Source organism: Diceros bicornis, chromosome 7 (assembly GCF_020826845.1).
Source record: "Diceros bicornis minor isolate mBicDic1 chromosome 7, mDicBic1.mat.cur, whole genome shotgun sequence".
NCBI lineage: Eukaryota > Metazoa > Chordata > Mammalia > Perissodactyla > Rhinocerotidae > Diceros > Diceros bicornis.
The window spans coordinates 32,745,453-32,769,722 of record NC_080746.1 but is presented as its reverse complement, the minus strand read 5'-3'; the positions used below and the strand labels follow the sequence as shown (position 1 = coordinate 32,769,722).

General features: G+C 35.0%; 1 protein-coding gene across 12 annotated transcripts in view; it reads left to right on the top strand.

Annotated features, from left to right (window-relative positions):
- The window catches only part of YAP1 (Yes1 associated transcriptional regulator), a 111,606-nt gene that overhangs the window by 74,913 nt on the left and 12,423 nt on the right, over positions 1-24,270 (top strand). For 3 of the 12 annotated variants that reach the window (XM_058545344.1, XM_058545336.1, XM_058545337.1), the window contains 2 exons: positions 13,601-13,794; positions 16,409-16,456. In XM_058545344.1, the coding sequence (XP_058401327.1) occupies positions 13,601-13,794; positions 16,409-16,456 (242 nt within the window). The remainder of the gene's footprint in view (positions 1-13,600; positions 13,795-16,408; positions 16,457-24,270) is intronic. The other 9 variants (XM_058545338.1, XM_058545346.1, XM_058545339.1 and 6 more) reach the window with 3 other exon arrangements.

Genomic DNA, 24,270 nt, shown 5'->3' with positions numbered 1-24,270 from the left:
TTAATTACACACACTTTGGTCTTTTGTTTTAAATTGAAGAAAGTACTAAAAAAAATTTCTACGTCGCTACCTCCGATACATATGTACACACAAGCATACAATTAGATATGCCAAAAAAAGTTTCATAAAATTCTCTTATTGCCTTTAGTTTCCCTTTTTGGGCCCAGTGTGTATGTGTATTCCAGACAGGCTTGACAACATGCCAGAGCTTTTTATTTTGTGGCCCGACTTTTAATCTGTTCCAGACCTTTTCAGTCAGAGAGCTCAAGTGTAACTGAAGGGGGGCAGGAAAGAAAAAAAGTGTGGGTTTCTCTGATCTAGAGTGACAGCAAATAGAGACAAGCTGTTAGCTGCTGAATTTGAAGGAGTTTTCCTTGAAATCTGGAGCTGTATAGTGGATTGTGTTTTATCTCTGCCAAAAAAATATAAACTATCCCCTTTCTGACTCTTTGAGCCATGCAAACACAAACAAATGGTAGGTTATTGCTTTCATGGTTAGGGAGTTTGCTTTCCTATATTTCCCAAATCTACGTTAAAGTATTTACGAATTAACTTGAGTCAGGTTGTCCTGTGTCTTTTGACATTTTGGAATGGAAGATAACACCTCTGAATGAGCTTTACTTTATCACTCACCTCCTTCAAACACCAGCCTCTTTTATATTTCTATTCTTTATCATATGCTTTAGATGGATTGTATTTAGAATAACTTATCAGTCTTTCACATCCCACATGAAGTTAATAAATTATCCATGTAACTTCAGGAAATTAAATAGTAATTTATTGTGGATTGGTTCTTTTTTATCTGATTTTTCTTATTTTTTAGCATTTAAAAGCTATATCATTTATAGTATTTTAGAGAATTTATTATTAATTTATAACAAATCATGATGTGACATCCAATGGCAATAAGGACTCGCTAATAACTATTGGCTTTGAAAAAAGGAGGGCTTTTGTTTGTTTTTAAGGAATCATAGAGGAATGTTTTTACCCTGTGTTAAAGAAAATTGATGCTTAAGTATTATGCAAGCCATTAAATTATTTCATATAAACACTCTTTTTTCCTAGAGATTTTATAGTTGTAAACATGAAGAGTCTCAAGTTTAAACATTTTCTTGTACATTGTAGAATTATTGTTTTATATAATATAGTCATATGAATATTTTCCAGTAAAAGCTCTAATGAAAACACAAAAAAAATTATAATTTCTGTTCTTCAGAATGAAAGATCTACTCCAAAACACTAATAGTCAATGAATTGATTGTTTCTGTAATGTTATTGTCCCTATTGTTTATATAAAAGGACATATTAAATAGTTTTAGCAATCTGTGTTTCTGAAATAAGTGCTAATGGCACCACTGGGATAAAAGCATACTTGGTGTAAATAAAATATTGGAACCAGAGATTTGGGCTAAAATATGTATCTTGAGTCTTGAAGTAATGAACAATCTAGTGTGGCAAAAACAGAATATCCTTTAATTCCTAACAACAGTTCTGTGCATAGAAATTCTGTCCATGGAAATGTCAAAGGTAATTAAAAACCAGATGTTGATTTTGGTCCTTTGTTTCAGAGTGTCCCAAAACTTGGTATACACTCTGAGTTTATTTGTGTGTGTGTGTGTGAGATATAATTTCCTAAAATAATAAGAAAATTAAAAGAATAAGTAAAATATATATATATATAATTTATTAAGTCCCAAAGCCAAAAGTTGTTTAATACATCTTTAGTATCAAAGTTGAACATTTTGCATCAATAGAGATCTACTAAAAATGTTAACTGTTTAGACATTCATAACCTTTTCCCTTTACGATCAAATATTTCTAATAGCTGTTACATGAAATGACCAACTAAATACCTAAGTCTGTCCTGTTAGAGATGGGAAAAAACACTAAAGGCTGTAGAAACTAAACCTGTAACTCAGTTAATAGAGTCTTGGGTAAATAGAATATCAACATCTAATCATTTGAATTTTATTGAAGCAAATCTCTTGATATTCATGCATTCAAAACAAGGGTTTTGTTTTGTTTTGTTTTCCATACTCTCTCTTAAATCTTTCCTGGTGATCCTAAATTGTCAGTATTTGGTTGTAGACTATCTTATTACCTACTTAGGATAGGGAGGAAAAGATGTTTCAGTGTGTTTCAGGTTAGAAGACCTGTTGCTAACTAAAAATTTTTAACAGATAAACCTCACAAAATTTGGCCCTGAAAAGGAATTTATAATTCTTCTAATCAACATTTCTCAAAAGGGGAGAGAGTGTGTTTGGGCACTGTAGGACATAAAACATCCCTGGCTCGCCCACTAAGTGCCATCGTGTCACCTAGTCGTTGTGACTCCCCAAAGCAGCAACCTATGTTTAAAAAAAAAAAAATACTGGGAGAGGTAGAGAATATTGCCCCAAATCTGAGCTCCTCTGAAATCTAGGGAAATTGTGACCTATCGAAGGTTATGTAGTTGAATGACAGAACCAGAATCTGAACTTAATCTTTGACACCTAGAATTTTTAAGAAATTTAGATTACATACAGTTAATCTTTCAGAAACACCTAATTCACCAATACTAATACACGGAAATTTCAGAGGGAGGAAGACGAGCGTGGTTAATGCATCTACTTATATGCCGATATTGTGACTCATCTTAAGGAAATTACCCAAAGTAATGAGTTTCCAGTTACAGAACAGTATTATAAGATCTCTGATTGGAGCAGACTGTGAAGCCATCTGGATAAATTATCATCCCTCTCCTCTGTCATATTCTTAAGAGATTGTCTTCCAACCTTAGCTTTGACCTTTCCCTTGACTGGGAGCTTACCACATTACAAGGCAGTCCATTCTATTTAAGGAAAGTTCTAATGACCAGAAAGTGTGTGTCCCTTTATTACTCAGAAATTCACTTCCCTTCAAATTTGTGAATCCATTTCTAATCCCAGAAGTGTTCTCTTCTGTGGTTTCTCCAGTTTTTTCATGTGAGAAGAGTTCTAGATTCTTTACCAGTTCACTCCTCTTCTCTGGATGCCTTTCATTTTACTAGTGCCTCTTTGAATGTGATACTCAATGTAGTGTTTTATATGTACATTATCCAGTGTAAAAAATAGTTATGGCATTGCTCTGACCTTGCAATTTATATGCCCTCCAAAAATCCATTTTTCAAATCTGCAGTAGAAGTTAGCTAGCATCCTGTTTTCTACATGGTAGTTACATAATATATTGAATTCAAATGAATTAAATTGTGATGTAGAAAAATTTACCTACTTAATTGGGTATCAAGTAGACGCAAGTTCTGGTATTACATTGTAACACCTTGTTCAGAAAGATACCTGACAGCTATTGACTTAATTGGGACTCATCTGTAAAATGTGACTGGATTATACTGGATGCTTTTAAGAATATTTCCAGTCATTAATTAATTTAATACAATATGCTAGATCGTGAATTCTTCAGTGACTGCTTTGGGCTCTTGGTTAAGGTTACTTCTCAATAGCCTTATGGATTTGAGTGCATTGAGGTTTCAGAGAGACTTTTGAACTATTTATTGCACCATTTAAGTTTAGCTTTTGGTCCTCTAGTCACAGCTGGGAATTACTTTTGAAGAGGAGACAGAAATCTTTCAACCTTTAATCTAAAGATAAGCCTTATCACATGGTGAGTATGCCCAGGCAAACAAATCTGATGGGGATGGGTGGTGCTGGGTGGAATAGTTTTGTCCAACTCTCCAACTGTTGGAAGCATAGAGGAGTTTAAACATGCTTATATTAGCATAGGGTTCAGCTTGACTGCCTTAAAGATGGTACATTTTTGGTATGCTTTGTTTCTACAATTTAGAGCTCCCATAAAGTTGCCATGATAGAAAGCCTGATGTAAGCAAAGTATAGTTCTGGGCTATGTGTTTAGTGAAGCCTGATTTAAAACACACTGTTAGAGATTGCTACTAATTCTTGCCCTCACCACATATTTTTTTTACTTAAAAGATAAGCACTTACTGAAATGAATGTTTTAATGCATAAGATTAGAGAAAATCAAAATTAGTTCAACTTGAGGTTTGCACTTTTATTCAGGTTTTTTTTTGTTTGTTTTGTTGTGTTTTTTAATTTATGTTAAATTCAGGAGAATGGTGCCAAAATAGTTTATCAGTCATGGTAAGCAGTCTCCACTACTTGCCAAAGGTAAATGAGTAGGCATGTGTTAATGAAACTAAACTAGTATGTAGTTTTACTTGATAATGGTTCAACAATGCGAATAATATAGTGAACAAATGTTTTTGTTTACACAGTGAGTTATTCATAGAATTTTTAAAACTTAAAATCTTAATATCAGGGCCGTCCTGGTGGCATAGTGGTTGATTTCATGGACTCCACTTAGGCAGCCCGGGGTCCACAGGTTCGGATCCCAGGCTCAGACCTACACACCACTCATCAAACCATGCTGTGGTGGCATCCCACATACAAAATAGAGGAAGATGGGCACAGATGTTAGCTCAGAGCCAGTCTTCCTCACAAAAAATAAAAAATTTTAAAAAATCTTAAGATCACCAAAGTCACTGAATGATGATTTAAATTAAATTGTTTGTGTTACTAAAGCCCCTAACGTCAAAGACACACAGAAAAACGTAATTAGTTTTTAAAAGAAAACTATGTTCAAGTTATATTTGTATCAACTCTGCATTAATGGAAAATATCTTGTAAAATGTGCTTGAGAAGAGAGCCATTTGGTGGTGCCACTTTTTGTGCCAACCCAGAGATCCAGATATAAGAAACAGAAAAAGAGATTATAGACTTCCTGAGGGAAAAGTCAAATACGTAGATTTTGATGAAATAAATCAGAATGATTTTGGAGGAGGAGAGTGCTTCATATTCTTTTTGTTTTATTCTCATTTGGTTCTGCTACCCTGGTTGCTGAGGTCTTTTTAGAGCTCATTCTGGACCTGCTTCAACTTGGAGATTCTCCTGTGCATTACTAATAGCATCCTACTTACTAGGGATAGAAACTATTTCAGTATTTATTTACTCAAATATTGAGTGCCAGTTATGTACCAGGTACTATGCTAGCCCTCAGGGAGGGGGTTGCAGGCTACTAAACAAATAAATATTACAAAATGTGTTAAGTACAGTGAAGGATAATAAGGTGCTGTGAAAGGGAATAATGTGGGGTGGAGGGAGCCTGCTTGAGCATGGGTTGTCAGGGAAGGCTTTTTTGAAGAGGGACATTAAAGGATGAGAAGAAGCCAGGCAAGCTCAAGACTATACAAAAGAGCCAATTTTTGTGCTTATCAGTAAAAACTAAGATATGTATCTCTTCTAAATTATAAGTTCCCCTAGTGAAAGAGCATCCATAGTGGTGATGAATTACATGTAATTAGAAATAAAGCTATTATTAATGGAACTGCTTATGCATTAATCTAATATGAATTCATAGTGACAGGTATATTTTAAAATGTAATTCCTCCTCTCTTTAGACTAATAGTCTCATTATCTGAACTTTTCTCTCCAAACTAGACTTTAAACTTGATTTTCGTAGTAGAGCGAAAAAACATGGTTGTACTCTGGGGACAGAGAGAGCTGAAAGCTAGTTAGAACACTTTCTCCCTTCTCTTCCTCACCTCATTTAGCAGTCCCTGTGTTCTGCCCCAAACTGCTTAATGAAGTGGTGAGGAGAGAATGTTCTGTTGAATTTTCTTTAAGTTCCATCCACAGTTGTATTGTTTGAAAAATACCATTATAAAGAATTTTCATGCCAATCTTTTGATAGATGGTTGAAGGAAGAAGAAATCGAATTGACCTAAATAATGATATTTGTTACTGATATTTTTGATCAGTTTAAAGATTTAAATATTTTAACCCAGTTTTGGGGGCCTGGAGATGGTGCTTGGGAAAGAAGAGAAGTGCAAAGTGTGGGAGGGAGAGATTTTTTTGCCTATGACAAGACCTAGGGTAGTCTTAGAGGTGAATTGTTACCACATAATACAAAACCACAATGAGATACCACTTTATTCCCAGTAGGATGGCTAAAGTCAAAGACAATAACAAATGTAGAAAAGAATGGAGAAATTGGAACCCTCATATATTGCTAACGAGATTGAAAAGTGATGTAGCCACTTTGAAAAATTGTATGTCAGTTCCTCAAAAAGTTAAACATAGAGTTACCATATGACCCAGCAATTCCATTCCTAGATATATATGCAAAAAATTGAAACTATATATCCCCACAAAAACCTGTACATGAATGTTCATAGCAGCATTATTCATAATAGCCAAAAAGTGAAAATAACACAAATGTCCATCGATTGATGAATGGACTAACAAAATGTAGTATATCCATACAATGGAATATTATTTGGCAGTAAAAAGGAATGAAATGCTGATATGTACCACAATATGGATGAATCTTGAAAACAAGCGAGTCACAAAAGGCCACATATTGTTTGTTTCATTTATATGACATGTCCAGAATGGGCAAATTCATAGAGACAGAAAGATTAGTGGATGCTGGGAACTGAGGGAGGGGTGATAAGAAGTGTACTGCTAAGGATACAGGGTTTCTTTTGGGGGTGATGAAAATGTTCTGGAAATTAGATAATGGAAATGGTTACACAATTCTACGAATATATAAAAACTACTGTTAAAAGGATGAACTTTATGAGTTGTGAAATAATCTCAGTAAAATTTTTTAAAAAATCATTCCTGGGCATGGCATTGTCATTTAGATATGTAGCTTAATTAAGTGTTGGGAAACATCTTTTGTATATTGATAATAAAAAGATATATTCAGTCATTAGATTAGAACCCTGGCCTTTTGCTCCTTTTGTAAGAGACGGATTTTCAGTGTGACTCAAGTAGTAAGTAATTATCATTGGAAAACCATCATTTTCTATTTAAATACATAAATTATGCTGATTAGTAGCAACTTTTTGTAGATGATTCAGTCCCCTAGGTTGTGTAGTAAACACTTAGCTAGTAATGGGTGTGTTGTTTTGTTTTTATTGTTTTAAGACTGACAGATGGCCTATTAGTTTGTGTTTTTAGAAAAGCTTTCATTTCTTTAAATAAATCTACTATTTTACAGTTTTGAGTACCCTTATAGATACGGGAAAAATCTAAAATTTGTTCCTAAATGTATGAACAGACTACATAGCCATGCTAATATGTAAACATGCAGTGTCTGAGACTGGATAAAATGTTAGACAAAGTAAAGAAATGCTTTCTTATGTTGTGGGAGATGTGATGTATATTAATGTTTAAAAGTTCAAAAATTGTTTCTAATTTTAAATTTACACTTAATTAGGTTACTAGGATCAAATTTATTATCCCAAAGTTTATGGTTGGTTACCAGATTTGTAGTACTCTGTAATAATTCCAAGGTTGAGGTCACAAATTATGTAAATCTAAAAATTGTCTGAAGTTTGAAAATTCAGATGTTTAGAATGAAATTTGGGAAGAGACTGAGGGTGATGACCTCCTTTTCTTTTTGAGAAGGTGGTCTCTTACTTTTCAGTAATTGCTGATTCAATGGTTCGCTACCATAAAGCTGTCAGGACTGATTTGTTAAGTAAAACTTGAAACAGTTACTATTTCATAGTCCAAGCAGCACAGACTCTGAATTTTAAAATATAGCATTTTATATATTTTTAAATTCTGTCATGTTTTAGAGATTATTTTTCTCTTTATCTTTTAGAAATTTTATTAAAACTGGGAACATCGGGGTTTCAGTACTGTATGTAGTTGATCATGGAGGGGAAGAAGTTGGTAATGCTATTCTTTTCTTTTCTGGCTGCCCTGCCCCCTTTTCCCAGGAAACAAAGCCTGTTTTGTTTCTTGCCTGCTTGTGAGGTCTCTGCTGCACCCTATGTGGGTGCACTGCTCTGTACTTTGTTGAAATGCTTGAGATACCCAGAAGGTAAAGAACAGGATGCTTCTGGAGAGGAATAAATCCTGCTTTCAGTAGATAAACAAGGTTGTTTGAATTGATCATTTAAGTGAGCTCTTTATATGGAAACCTTGTAGCACTGCTGGTATCCGTAGGTAACGGGCATTTAGGTAAACACAACTAAAAGTGCTCACCATTATTAGCCAAAGAGACTATTTCTGTTGCCTTTTTTGTGCAATTTTCTGTTTAATTCTGGAGAATTGTTCTTCCTCTATCTTTTGATATCCTATTTTTTCCCTTTCTGTGGTTTTGCATAGTCAGATAAGCTTAGATTTGAAAAGACCTTACCAACCAATTCATTCAGTATCCCATCAGCAATGGTCCCTGTTGTTAATGATTACTCTTTATGGTATCTAACTCTGGGAAACTGGTGGGAAGCAGAGGATATTTACCTCTTTATTTTTATGCAATTTTATTATTGTCTAATTAGTTTTCACAAGGAATATGTATTACTTTATATTAACTTATTAAGTGCTATATAACTTAATAAAAATCCAGTGTGGAAAGCTCAAAAGCTTTTGTAATTTCTTAGTAGATGAATAGCTCTAGAATCTGTTTTGAATCATGTTTTATAATTCCAGCACTCCTCAACTTACTAATGAGCTATTTCCTAGCAGGTTTTTATTAAAATTAATTTCTCTTAATTGCTTGAGACTGAAAACATTTTTTTCCCAGTAGTTGTTTGCCCTTGGCCTCCATTTATGAGATATTTACTGTATATGATGGATTCTCCGATTAGACCCCCCAATTCATATTTAACTCATATTATCGAACCTGACACAGCAAAATATATAAAAACATCTATGGGGAAATATGTTGAGTGGCCTGCTGGAATGCCAGGAACATGTTTCACCAAAAGCGAAGGATCCCTAAGAGGATTGAGCTAAGACTCAATCTCCACCACTCGTTTTTTTCCATTTAGATCTTGTAGGAAAGATAAATGTGCATATCTTTGTGAATCATAGAATACTTGGAAACAGTGAGTGGCCTGGTAAAGTGGGAGGAGGGGGAGGGAGATATGGGAATTCAAGCCAGGATGATTAGGAGTGGTGATCTTAAAGTTTAGAAAGAACTATTTTGGAGAAGGGAGAAGACTAATGTCTGTGGAGCATCTATGGTATTCCAGGACTATAGTAGATGTTTTACATATGTTCCTTAATCTCCACAATGACTCCAAAAGGGGGGTGTTATATCCCCAGGTATAGTTGAGGAAATTGAGGATTAGATGAATGACTAAATTGGTGTGCCCAACTCTAATTGTGGTTTGTATAACTCTAAAGGCCATGTTTTTTCTATCATACTATGACGCCTGTCAGTTGTACGTGTAATAATGTTGGTAACAGGGAGATATAAGCAACTGTATTAAATGAGGTTGTTGATTGGCCTGGCGAATCTTAGCTCTAAAAAATTTTTGCTTTTTTTCTATCCATTCTCCAATAAAACACTAAACTATAATCCAAAATTATGAAAGTTTTAGCCATTTATTCTTTGTAAAGATATTTCATAAATATGATTTTTTTTTTTTTTACCCTATGAGAGACTAATAAGGCTTAGAACAGTAGGGAGCAGAGAGTCATGTTTTGACGTCCCTTCTCTCCTCTGCCAGACAAAATATTAAAAAGAGATAACCGAAAAGACGTAACTGGGGTCATAAATTTGAAAAAGTAATCGCTGTAGGTCAGAAAAGAAAACCACACAAAGCAGTGAGCAAGGGCAGGGCTAAGGGCCTGCTGGGTTTAGGGGCTTTTTGGCTCCTGAAGATATCAAGAACTCAAAAGTGTTAAGAACAGAAACAGGCTCATTGAGGAAAGCCAGCATACATCCGGCTGGCCCTGGCCCTGCTACCTACAAAAAGCAAGGATTGACCATATGTCAAGTCACAAATTTCAAGAATCTATACAGACCACATTCTTTTAACCACAGTGCAATTAAATTAGATCCCAATAGTTAGCTTTAAAAAAAATATGGCCTGCCCTACTAGCTGTTAAAACATAAAGGTTGTAATTAAAACTGTGGTACCTAGTATAAGAGTACTTAGATTAATGAACAGAATAGAAAATCCCGAAACAAAATAACAAAATATGGAAATTTAGTCTATGATAAAGATGATTGGGGAAAGGATACACTTTACATGAGCAGCGTTGGAATTAATGGATAGTCATGAAGAAAGACAAAATTAGATCCATTCATGCCACATACCAGGATAAATTCCAAATAGGTTGGATTGAATTGCCAAATAAATATATAAAGTGGAAATATATAGTTTTTGAATTAAAAAATTGATGAGTTCCTCTGTCACAGAGTGGGGAAAATACAGCTCAAATTTCAAAAAAGATTGATAAATTTGCCTTAAAAAATAAACCCTTATATGAAAGAAAAATAAAAAGAGATGATAAACCGAAGGAAATTATTTGTAACATATTTGACAAAGGTTTTCTATCCTTACTGTATAAAGATTGTTTAAAATAGAGAAAGTAAAGACCAATAACAGGGCTGGCCCCGTGGTTTAGTGGTTAAGTGCGCACGCTCCGCTACTGGCGGCCCGGGTTCGGATCCCAGGCGCGCACCGACGCACCGCTTCTCCGGCCATGCTGAGGCCGTGTCCCACATACAGCAACTAGAAGGATGGCAACTGTGACATACAACTATCTGCTGGGGCTTGGGGGAGAAAAAAGGAGGAGGGTTGGCAATAGATAGTTAGCTCAGAGCCCGTCTTCCTCAGCAAAAAGAGGATTAGCATGGACGTTAGCTCAGGGCTGATCTTCCTCACACACACAAAAAAAAGACCAATAACACTAGAGGAAAAGATATGAGCACACTTCACATAAAAAATGTAAATTGCCCTTTAAAATATGGAAATTGATCAAACTCTTGTAATAAGACATAGCAAAATAACATCACACCGAGAAACCATTCCTTATCCTTCAGATTGGCAGAAATCCCAAAGTTTGGCAAGGCTCTGAGGGATAAAAAGACACTTTCATACGTTACTGGTAGAAATACAACCAAGTACAAGCCCTGTGTGTGTGGGGAGGAGAGGGAGGATTTGGCAGTATTACGTTTTTAACCATTAAGTTAGCAATCTCTCCCATCTAGGACTCTACCCCAAAGATACAGTAACAAAAATACAAAATAATGTGTTTATGAGCTTATTCTGTACAGCACTCTTTAGTACTGGTGAAAACTGAATAGGAAACTGGTTGAATGGAATACTAATTAGCTACTTTTAAAAAGAAAAGGGAGAAAAACTTCTGTATACTTCTTTGGAATGATCTCAAGGATATGTTAATAATCGTTTTGTTGATTATAATTTTACTAATGTGTTATTTTGAAATAATCGCATATATATCGAAGGATAACACGTATTAATATTAGAACTAAAATTTCAGCGTAAAAGAGAACATAGTTATAGGATCAAAGAATGTAAGTAAAAACTCTGAAGGATACATATTGAAATTATTTATGGGTGGAATGGTATAATGTTTGCTTGAAAATAATTGAGGAAAAAGTGACTGAGGATAGAGGTAAAACCAAATTGGCTATGTATTGATCATTGGGAAGCTGGGTGATGAGTATGTGAGGATTCATAATCCATATTACTTTTTCTACTCTATGTTTATGGAAATTATTTAAAAATCTTAAAACATGTTTAGAAGCATAAAAATGTCCTCCTAAGTAACTCATGAGCTAAATGGAAATCACAATAGAAATTACAAATATTTGGAATACAACAGTCATGAATTACACTATTTCAAAACGTATGACATGCAGGAAAAGAAATACTTGAGTAAGTTTATTGACTTAAATGCTCTGAGAAAAGATTTAAACTAAATAAGTTCAACTTAAGTTAGAAAAGGAAGTACAGAAAAGCTGAAGGAAAAAGTTGGAACAAAAAAATAGAAATAAGTGGATAATGCCATCACCTTATATTAATGAGTAGCTCAGTAGGTTGAATTGAACTAAGTAAGGCATTTGGAGAGAAGTTGGTCTGTAATTTTCCTTTTTTCTAATATTTTTGGTTCTGTATCGATGTTTTGCTCATGGAAGAGTTGGTCAATCTAAAGGGTAATTGGTAAGATTTCTATGTTGTCATATCTAAAATAGTTAAATTTCTGCCTCCGCGAATACTCAGAAATGTTTCAGTGTTTTTTCAGCACAAACTTTGTGTCAGATACTGTGAGGCATCTGAGGATATATACGTGATTAGGATACTGTCCCCACTCCTATTGCGCTAGAGTCTACAGAGGATACAAATTTGTAAATAAAAAATTACACTTGGGTGAGAAATGTCAGTAGACAAAATGGAAAAGTCCCGAGGCATTTCCTTGAGGGAAGACGATTCTTAACGTACACGATGGACCCTGGGAAAGGCTGGGTAGGATTGCTCTGGTAGTCTCCAAGAAGAGTTGGCATTTACCAGGCGGCCCATATCGTACAGCAGAGGACATATAAGAAATCGCCACAAGGCGTTCCCTATGTGGCCGGGAGGGCTGTCAGTGTGTTATTTCGGATTTTGATAGCGAAGTTCATGAGAGAAATTGGTCTGTAATTTTCCTTTCTTTTAATGTCCTTGTGTCAGGGTTATGCTGGCCTCATAAAAGTGTTGTGAAGTATTCCTTGTTTGCTGTTCTCCTGAAGAGGTTGTATAAGATTGGTATTATTTCCTCCTTGAATGTTTGTGAAGCCATTTAGGCCTAAGGTTTTCTGTGGTCAGTTATTAAACATTTAGTAGAAACAGTGACCCGAAATTTGACCTTAAAAAGTTGAATATGTGTCTGAAAAGGTAATATATCATTCTTAGCAACATTTTCACATCATAAAACTTCCATCTGCTCACTGAGGTTGCCACAATCCACAGTTTGATCAATGTTGTATTAGTGACAGAAATTCACTAGTATAAGAATCCAGTCCTCTTCTGATTGTCAAATGGAGTGTTATAGGGTCAACTAAAAAAATGACTACCTGGGCAGTATGGGGGCACAGTGGTGTTGAATGAGACAAATCTTTGCCATCCATATGCTTGTAAATAAGCATGCATCAGATCATTTTAATCTACTTCCTTTCTTAGAGGTATATATATATTTTAGGATATATTAAGGATTGATCATTTTGATGGGCTTTACTGCTCAAAATGCTTTGTTTATCTCAGTTGCTTTGGGAGATGTATTTTTAATTAAGTATATATTTATATTTTGTAATAGGCAATGCATTTACATCATTCAAACTTCTAAAGATACAAAAAATGTCTCTTCAACTCACTCCTGTAGTCACCCAGTTTCCCAGCTCCAGAGCAGAGCCAACAGGTGTTAGTTAGTTCGTGGCTGTTGTTCACTTCATATTCTCTGGATATGCATGCAATATATATTTCCTTTTTTTTTTTTTTTTTTTTTAACATTTTCTGTTCTGCACTTTGCTTTTAACTTACTATGTCTTAGACTACTCCATGTCATTGCATATTAGAGCTACCTCTTGTTTCTTTTCTCTTATGGCTGCCTTGGCGTCTTGCATGATATGACAACAACAATAATAATAAATTAATGTAAGGTACTATTGATGGATTTTTAGGTTATTTCCAGTCTTACTACGGAAAAGAGTATGTTGAATATCCCCAATTGCTTTTGAATAACTAAATCATCCTTTTCCTTTGCTAGTTTTTTAGGGCAGATCTTTTGTTTCATTTCAGCCATGAACCAGAGAATCAGTCAAAGTGCTCCCGTGAAACAGCCACCACCCCTGGCTCCCCAGAGCCCACAGGGAGGAGTCATGGGTAGTGGCAACTCCAACCAGCAGCAACAGATGCGGCTGCAGCAACTGCAGATGGAAAAAGAGAGGCTGCGACTGAAGCAGCAAGAACTGCTTCGGCAGGTGAGGCCACAGGTTAGAAACCAGCCTTCCACTTTTTTGGGTTTGTTTTCCTATGTGAAGTTGGACATATTTCGTTTTAGCATTTATTAGTTACAGAGGAATGTTTCTCTTTTATTTCTCTAAAAGTAGAGTGACACAAAAACATTCTTTCTAGCTCTGTCGCTGTCTTGGTTTCTTGACTGGCCTTTGATCACGTGGTCTGTAACTTGTAAATCCGTATCACAGAGATGTTTTGGCTGTGGTCATTGCAGTCAAGCAAAAATTGAAGGAAGCTGTACATGGAATTAGAGATTACTGTATTTCTGAGGATTTCACTGAGGGGGAAACTCTTAAGATCAGTTGGGGAAAAACATTTACTTTAAATGAATTATTTGGAGGAATACACCAATATGATATTACTCAAATGACAAATATGTTTCAGTTTTGCTAAATCTAAGATGTTGTGTTTAAAACGTAATACAAATTATCCTAAGTTTAGAAGATCTCATAGTGCTTTAAAGTTACCTGCTTATGGATGTTTTTTCATGTTGGGAAGGGTAGGACGTAACGCTAGAGAGCTTGAAACCCTTTATGACCATTTTCATCAGTTTTCTTTCAGAAAGTACTATTGGTCTTTATGTTCCATGAGAATAGATAATCCCTTGGGGGCCGGCCCGGTGGCATAACGGTTAAGTTTGCACACTCCGCTTCAGCGGCCCAGGGTTCACAGGTTTGGATCCCGGGCGCAGACCTACACACTGCTTATCAAGCTGTGCTGCAGCAGCGTCCCATATAAAGTGGAGGAAGATGGGCACGGATGTTAGCCCAGGGCCAGTCTTCCTCAGCAAAAAAAGAGGAGGATTGGCAGCAGTTATTAGCTCAGGGCTAATCTTCCTCAAAAAAAAAAAATCCCTCATCTCAAAATCAATTTTTACTTAATCTTGTGTCAGAGTGGTAAAGCCTAAGTTGAGATTTTGGGGATGTGATCTTATCAAAGTGGTATATTTTTAAATTCTTACATAAATTTTTTGAATAGATAATAATATGATTTTGGAACTGTACAAAAGGTGAAAGGACAGTGAAAATAAAACCTTTTCCATTTCCTAGTTCTCTTCTCTGAATATAAATAACAGTTTCTTGTATTTTTTTTTTCGGACACATTCTGTCTGTTAACAAACATGAAACACACGTATCTGTACTATTTTTTCCCCACCTAAATCATAGCATACTAAGTGTAGACATTAGAAAATCATTATACTGTACATTTCTGTTACCAAGTTGTAAGTATTTAAACAAGGTACACTTTTTTTATGAGGGCTATATTTTAAAAGTGTCACTTGAGTGTTAATGAAAATGCACGAACTTGACAGAATCACTGAACTCTGATTTGGGCTTTGAAGAACTGGTACCTGAGGAATTAAAGTAAGCCATGGAATTCCAGACAGACTTGCTTTTAAACAGTTTGTGCTGTTGGTAATCTGTCAGTGTAATTCTAGTGTGGTTGGTACCAAAAGTGAGCCCTGATAAGAGTAAGAGAGTTTGTGACAGCATATGATGTCAGGAAGTGGTCTTGAAGCAGCTATTTCTTCATCTGCCATTAAGAAGGTGGAGAGAGGGAGCATATTAACACAGTTTACTGTATCTCTGACTTTCTAACAAATTACTATAAAGGAAAGGTATTTTTCATTTAAGTAAAACTGTGTATTATCAGAACAAGGTAGCACCATCAAGAATATAAGTATGTAGCTATTAGAAGAAATAAAGGAATTTAAGAGTATGTTTTACACAGCCTGTTTTCATTGCTTGCTTTTCATTTTGTTGTTACCGAGTACTGGATGGTCTAAGTAAATACAAGTCTGAGTTTCACATATGAATTGAAGACTATCAAAACCAGGAAACCTTATTAAGAAAAATTATTTAATAGCTAATGTCAAAATCTTGCTGTTTTTAAAATAATTTTTAAAGTCTAGAAGTGGGCCATTCGTCATTTTGTTGTATGCAATAGATCAGCCTGGTTTTATTTTTGGTGGGCAAAATGCTGCTACTTATAAAACTCTTTCTTCCAAAGAATTGTTCTATCTTATTCTCTTACTCTGGGTGATGGGTCCTGGACAGAATAGCTTCACTTCCTTTAAAGGTAATTCTTACTTTGTTTCCTCTTTACTACCTATGTGTTGTCTTTTCTTATGTTGAAGTGACAGACCTGCTCTATTCTTATACTAATAGTCTATTTTTTAGGATTTATTTGTTTTTTAGCAATCAGTATAAGTTCAGTATATCTTAAGTGTGTTGGCTTCCTGTGAACTTCCATTGATAGTTTCTCTTATCACTGAAACATCAAATTATATTTTTCCTGCTTCATCTAATTCTCAGAAGCAAAGAACCTACCTGACCATTATCAAATTTTATTTGAGTCCTGACACCTAAAGTCTTGCTGTCCTATCCTGAATGCTGTTCAACACTTCTGAGGTTTCAGTTTGTTATGTGGTGACTCCATTGGCTCCTGTCTTACTTGGCCTGCTTCGTCTTGGGCTAGCTTGGGAATTCTGTGCTATGGTGATATGTCTGGATACAATTGTAAGTCAGCCTACATAGCCAAACTATGTGGCTTAAAGTAATTTTTATCCATCTTATTTTTTACTCTTAGGCAATGCGGAATATCAATCCCAGCACAGCAAATTCTCCAAAATGTCAGGTAGGCTCTTGTCTGATATTTTAGCACTGGAAAAAAAAAGAAAATTAGGAAAGAGAGAAACCTGTGCTCCAGGGGCCTGTCCTCACTGAAGATTAGCCCAGAGTATAACTTTGAGCCATCTTTCTGCCAAGATACTTAACATTGCTGTTCCCAGAAAGTCTACACTATCTGCTCCTCGCCCACTCCTCCCAGAGAGCTTCTAGTATTCATTTTGATTTTCTGGAGGTCTTTTTTTATTCCACATTTGAAATGTATTATGTCTCAATAGTACATCCTGTCAGCCTTGGGGTGTGCCTAATTTTTATTTGCATAGCTTAAAATAGTATTTATAATGATTTATAGGAAATAATAATTTGAAAAATAACAAAGGTAGCACAGATTATTTACTTGGGTAGGCTACTTTAGGAAACCTTATTAAGAGTCATAATGATATTGTTAGGAAAGGTGCTTTCTAGTGGACATTCCAAAGGGAGAATATCAAAATTATCAGAAGAGAGAAGGATCTGCCTGGGTAGTGTTTTGAGTTTCTTTGTTGCCTTTTATCAACATTTCTCCCTAATGAACCAAGGGAGCAGTGATTGTAAAGGCATCTTATTTAGATGGAAAGATTGTGGCTATTTTTCCTTCTAACACAGGCACTTATCTGACTCGTGGGAAGAATCATTTTGAAACCGAAGAGATTCTCTGTGTTCAGGGTTCACAAGATTTGAAAGAATTAGAAGCTAGGGGATCATTGCACTTTTCTCAGGTGGTCAGAAGTAACCATGAAACATTTCACATTCTGCATAGCTCTTCTGCGCTAGGCTAAATAAGTGCATTGTGCTAGAATCAGCTGTAGAAGTGAGAGTTGGCAGAATTCCACTCATTTTGGATATTGTTAACTTGTCCATTGGCGCACCATGCTGATAAAGTCAGATGTAGTCCCCAGTTGAGAACAGTTAACTTTGTGAAAGGAGAAACTCTATTCTTTATCTATCTCATAAATGCCTCCATTAATCAAGAGATCAGGGTAAGGGAATAACTCATGAAAGTCATCTTTGCTAAAGCAGAGCAAGACATTCTTAGGATGAGGGCCACTAATACCACATTTGACTGGGAAGAGCGCTGTAGCATTGGATCTTTATAAAGTGAAGACATTTTTTCCTTTTCCTCTGAAGTGTTTTTGAAAGAAGGCTTTTATTCGTGATAAATGAAGTGGTAACTAATATAGGAGCAGAAATTAACTCAAATGAGGTTTGAGTTCAAGCAAAAAGTCCTTCATGCCAAAAGTGTTTTGAAATTGTTTCTTTTTTTTCCTACTGAGATCTTTATTTTTTAATTTTTTTTCTTGAGGAGGATTGGCCCTGAACTAACATCTGTTGCCAATCTCCCTCTTTTTCTTTTTTTCTCCTCAAAGCCCCATTACATAGTTGTATATCCTAGTTGTAGGTCCTTCTAGTTCTCCTGTGTGGGGTGCCGCCTCAGCATGGCTTGATGAGCGGTGAGTAGGTCCGTGCCCAGGTGCCCAGGATCCGAACTGGCCATCCCCAGGCCTCCGAAGTGGAATGCGCAAACTTAATCGCTTTGCCACTAGGCCGGCGCCCTGCTGAGATCTTAAACCTTAAATCTGATAAATAAATTAAATGCTTCTAGGTCCTTATTTCATACTTTGAGTATACATGTAAATAATTGCTGTTATTAAAATTATCATTAGGAGTTCTTTTTTTAGTAGTTAAACTTTAGAAAAGGTGAGGCTTATAAGTAATAAAAATTTTATTAAATTTATATGATAGTAAAATTGTAGAGTTGATTCCTTAGATTTGTCTAAGCCATAGCAAGAAACCTGAAAGATGTAGATTTTTTAAAATCAATTTTGCATATGCTGGAGAATAAAATATTAATTTGTTATATAAGTTTTAGTTGTCAATGTATTTACCTGGTGCAATTGTGAAAATGTCAGTAAATGTATGACATTCCAATATAGGGTTAAATTTGGAGTATCTGAAATACATGGAACCTGGTGGTATTTGTATCAAGCAAGGATTTGTGTTTTTCTCTTCCTACATACTTTCTAGATGACCCTAAGCTAGACGTCAGGAAAGGTTTCACAAAGAAGGATCATATCTTAAGTGAAGATCACTTTAGATAGAGTTACCAAGATAATCAAGAAAGTGCTTCCTAGTCTCTAAGAACAGAATGTATAAAGGAATAATGGAGAAAAGAGGATGGATCCATTCAATATTTGAGTGCCAGGCACTATTGATCAAAGTTTTGTTTTTTGTTTTTTTTTAATTTTCTAATAGAAATTAGTGCAGATGAGTTAACAAGCAATGTGAAATCAATGTCATTATTTTATGATTATATACTTCATATGCTGTGGGATGTGGGAAGGTACCAAATTTCAAAATGTTTACAGATTACTTGTTTCAAAAGCTGTCTTGAAGTACTTCCAAATAGGATTAACAAAACGGGTCTATATTGTAGGATTCTCTGGTCATGGAAAGTAATGTCAATATGGGTGAGGTTAATGCAAAATTCTGAAAAATTAAGCAACTTTAAAGGCATTAGTATATCTTCTCAGTTAAAGATGGAAATTAACACCTAAAGCAGTTAGGGTTTGTTTGCAGAATTTTGGAAAAACGTGTCCTCATAGAGCTTTAAATTTTTAATTTCATTTTGATTCTTCACTATTTTTATGTTTCAAAAGCAGTGTCTATTCTCAGAAAAAACTTTTTGAAACTGTAGTCATCTTTGCTCTGTGAGATTGAGCATGTAATGCTCAATTTTCTAGTTATATCTCTTTCTGATACATTAATTGCTCCTGTGTAAATTGGAGACCTTTTGAGGGAGTGGGTTAGGAATGCATACCAGCTTCTGTTTCAAAGTCTTTTGAACACTTTGAGGAAAGATAGTACCACCTGAGTGTGAATATTTTTACCATCTCTTGTGCTTAAGAATGTAATTCTTAATACCTATGGTTCCCTAATATCTATGAAATCAAATCTAAACTCTGCAACCTCGCTCGTGGTCTGCGGTCGGTAGCCTTCTCTCTCACCGATTCTGGTTAAGCCAATTACTCTTCCTTCAGCTGAGTGCACTCTTCTGTCTTGTTGCCATGATTCTGCTCATGAGCTTTTCCTCTTCCCTCTTACTGATTAAGATTCTCCATGTCTTATAAGGCCTACGTCAAAACTCATCCCCAAGTGGTCTCATCCGAATTCTTGAAACTATGCAGAAAATAGAAACAAGGCTGCTGTATATAGATATCTTACTGTTATTTCTGAGCAAATAATTACTTTAATGTTCGTAGAAATTATAGCTATAAATATTTTGCAACTAACGAATATTGAGTAGTTGTCATTCCTTATGGGTAGTAATAAATCTACATTAGAGTCAGTCACTGGTTTAATGAGTGATAAAACCCACAGTATTAATGTTGAGGATATTGTACTACACCATTAGCTCACAATGATGAAGAGGTTCAGATGTCCATAGTTTTAGTCAAATAGACCAAAAAATACCACTGTTCAGAGTCATGTGAAAACAATTGCCATCAATCTTTTTTTTTCCTGAATTTAATAATAGCAAAGAATTTGGCTTTTTTCCCTCCAAACTGTCTTTCTTGATAGCAGACACTAGAAAAACTGTTTCAGAATCCAGTTAACACTTCTTCCAAGAATGTGTCTCTTCTTTTTGAAGTCCTAATATTGGATAAGCCATCGATTCATGTAGGTGTTTTCCCATGAATATTTTATATGTTATTCTTAATGGACATGTTGAAAACTTTCTTTAAAAGAGGAAGAGGTTTAGCCTCACACCTTGCATACTCTAATAGGTTATCTCATTTGTTTTATTCATTAAGGTTGCCATAATTGGAAGAACGCCATAATAACTTTTATTACTTTCATTGAGAGCATAATTAAGTAACACAAATTACAAAAGACCTAGTTCCAAAGATCTGTCAGAAGGAGTGTTAATGTTAAATCTCAGGATAATGCTGGGAATACCAAACTGCAAATCTATTTTGAATATCACTTCTCAGAGTTTAGGATTATCTTATAGATCTCATAACTATCCCCAAATCCATGTATACACATTTTTTAATCAAAATGTTGTTCTGAAGTTGAAAATGCTTTGGTAAATGGCACAAACTGTAAAAAACAAAAAGCATGCTAAGTATTGGCTAAATGTTTTAATAACTTGAGACATAATGAAATATCCTATGACTGTTTAAAGCCATGTTGAGAAATGGGGTATGGCGAGGCCTATCTTGAACAGTTGGAAGAAATGGCTTTTTTTCTATTTTTAGAATTGTCAACATAAACTACTATCACTAAGACAAACTGTTTAAAAGATGTATATTTTTGTTATCTCCATTTCTGAATTTGGATTTCTAGTTCACTAAACTAGCCTTCTTTAAATAAATTGATTACAGGGCAGGAGGGGGGACCTTCACTTGTGTGCCATATATTATTTTAAAATAGATACACTCTTACATTGCTTAGTATTTGCTAAAGACAACATTGCTTTAAGAAAGTAACATTGACATTGTATTTTCTATAAATGGAATCGTAACTTTTTCACCTAGCATGATTGAGATTCATTCATATTGAATCTATAGTTCATTTCTTTTTATTGCTAACTAGTATTCCATTATAGGGATATACTACCATTGTTTATTCACCTATTGATAGACATTTGAGTTGTTTCTAAATTTTGACTTTGTGTAGATATATGCTTTCATTTCTCTTGGATACCCTAAGAATTTCGTAACCTAGAAATGTTCTAAACGTTTCCAGACTACTGACTACTTCTACTGCCTTTCTCCATATTTTTTGAAATGATATGAGCCAAAACACTGATTTTCTCTTAAAGTGTCTTTTTTACCCTATGAGAAATGATATTGCTATAAATGAGAGGGGCCAATGGCTTATGTCTGGATCCTGAGTCCCTAAAAGTCCACTATATAAAGCAGGCAAACTCATGTTTCCGTTTATAAACCAAACCATCCTGGAAAGTTCCCTCCAGACCAAGCTAGAACCATCAGTTTTACTTATAGTGCAGATAGCTCTGACTCCAAATGTGTCCCAGATTAGCTAAGATTTACAAGCTCAATGGGAAAAGCCACCACATTTTTGTATTATTACAGAAGAAAATGAGCTAAAAATACTTGCTTCATTTAGAAAAAGTCAAATACTCCAAAAGAACTATTTGACCTTTGAAATACAGAAGCATGATTAAATTTTGGCTGAATTTCCTATAACTTGCCTGCTTCTCCATTTTTGAAAGTCTGTCAAACTATTCTAACTACCTTTGGGAAAAGAGAAGCTTAACGAACTTGTATTTTTAGCTCCTTATTCTAATTTTAGGCATTTGTTCAGAATAAAAAACTCCTTAGAGATAGACGTAACTTTCAACACAAAATGTTTCAACTGAAATCAGTTTTTGTAGACAATCCAGTTATGTGTCAAGGCTTATTTTTAAAACAGCTATGCCAGATTTACCCAATTACAAAATAATGTTCATATTTATCCAAAATGGTGTGTTTTGATAAAATTACTTTATGGCAATAGAATAGGCTTATTCTGCATAGATATATAGATATACAGGCTTATTTTTAAATGCAGTATAATGGAGAGTTTATATGGAATATATTATTTAAAGATTCAGATTATATAACTTCATTTCATATTTATCCATGTTAAAATAATTATTTTTCTCTAAAGTCACTAGCAAAAGATCTATACAGCTCTGAAACAAGTTTTCAATATTTTACTTCTAAAATTCATAATTTCGGGCTGGCCCCGTGACTTAGCAGTCAAGTGCACGCGCTCCGCTACTGGCGGCCTGGGTTCGGATCCCGGGCGCGCACCGATGCACCGCTTCTCCGGCCATGCTGAGGCCGCATCCCACATACAGCAACTAGAAGGATGTGCACCTATGACATACAACTGTCTACTGGGGCTTTGGGGAAAAAAAAAGGAGGAGAATTGGCAATAGATGTTAGCTCAGAGCCAGTTTTCCTCAGCAAAAAAAAAAAAAAAAAGAGGATTAGCATGGATGTTAGCTCAGGGCTGATCTTCCTCACAAAAAAAAAAAATAGAGTAAAATTCTTAATTTCATGCAGTGTGTTCACTTTCACACTTAAAATTCTTGGCTAAGAATACAAGGAATTATAAAGCTTACTCACAGTGAAAACCCGTGATTTAACTGTTCCTCACTGGAAGTAGGATAGCTTGGGGAAGAACTCTTTCAGTTAGCTCTGACTCCATGTTCATTCACCTTCAAATCTGACTATCTAAAGCATAGAGTAGGACAGTTCCCCAAATCTCCATTTCACTTCTAAGATCTGCCTTCTTAAAGCTATCTCTGTATGGATATGTGCGTGCATGCATGTATGTGTGTTTATGTGGGAAATAGAAGTAATTGTTTTTATATTCAATTAAACTCCCAAGTCATAGGTTATGAGAGGGGAGAAAAGATTGGCCTGTTTTCCTACATAAATACACACAGTTTCCTTCCCCCATTTTTGATAATTTCTTTAAAATATTAACAAAAATTTTCATCTTCCTTATTGAACCCAGTGAAATAAATTATATTCACAGCAGGTAAAAATATTAACATAAGAATTAAAGGCTTGGTAAAATATTAACATAAGAATTAAAGGCTTGGAGAGGGGGCTATCAAGTCAACTTTAATTACTTAAAGCAATTTTGTGTTTAGCAAATACTGAGCTATGTAAGAATATCCATTTTTGGATGATATACATGTAAGTTATTATACACCAATTATACCTCAGTAAAGCTGTTCAAAAATTATGTAAAGCATCTCATCAGCCCTGTTCTTTTTGCTGTAACTAGAAGTTTCAAAACTGAGCTGAATATTCATACGTTGAGTATGGTTTCTATAATCTGTGTATATGTTATTCGTATCATTGATCTTATCACATTATTTTGTTTTCATGCGAAATTCTTCCCTATTTGATTGATAATGCTAACACCCTCCCACCACACCAGTAAATAGAGTGGCATTTTTTCCTTGATCCTTTCAAGTGCAGTTTAGATGAATCCCTAGGCTAGTTACTCTTCAGTATGTTTCCATAGACCTTTAGGGTACTGGACATCTTGTTAGGCAACTTGGAACAATTGCCTCCTTATTCACATCTCTAATTTACCTTTCTTTGTAAATGTGGATAGTCGGTTCTGCAGTGTCTGCTGATAGTAGAAATTCAATTGTTAAAGGCAGCAAAAAGTAAAAATTTGACGCTGTGAACAAGCAAAGTGGCAAAATTCAAAGTTAACAAAAACATAGAGAGTCTGCACATGACAGTTAGCTTTAACCTTATAAAACAATCTTGAAAAAGTGGGAACTGTATCAAAAAGGGTAAAATAAAAAGTTGTAAAAACAATATGAAGGTTATTGCCAGTTTATTCAGTTATTTCACTGATGATTTACTGGTTAGTGTCATGTCATGTACTTGCTTTGTGCTGCAAGGAGTTCAAAACTAGATACACAGAAACATGAGCATGCTGCCTCTGATAGAAAGCAGATGAAGCTCTTTTCAAGATATTTGCAAACACTCCCATATTTTGAAAGACCTAGAGCTTCCTCACAGAACCCTAGGCATTAGCCTCATCCTTATTCATTTTAAAATGTATTGCTGTTTACATCTTCATATTTTACTTGCAACATAAATTCTTCAAAGTATTAGGAGTTATTGTTTTACACTTCAAAACAGTCCATTCATTCGTTAAGTGTGCCCTTAAGGGACAGAGAAGAAATAAAGAAATAATTACAATACTGTGTGATAAGTGCTAAGATCATATTTCATACAT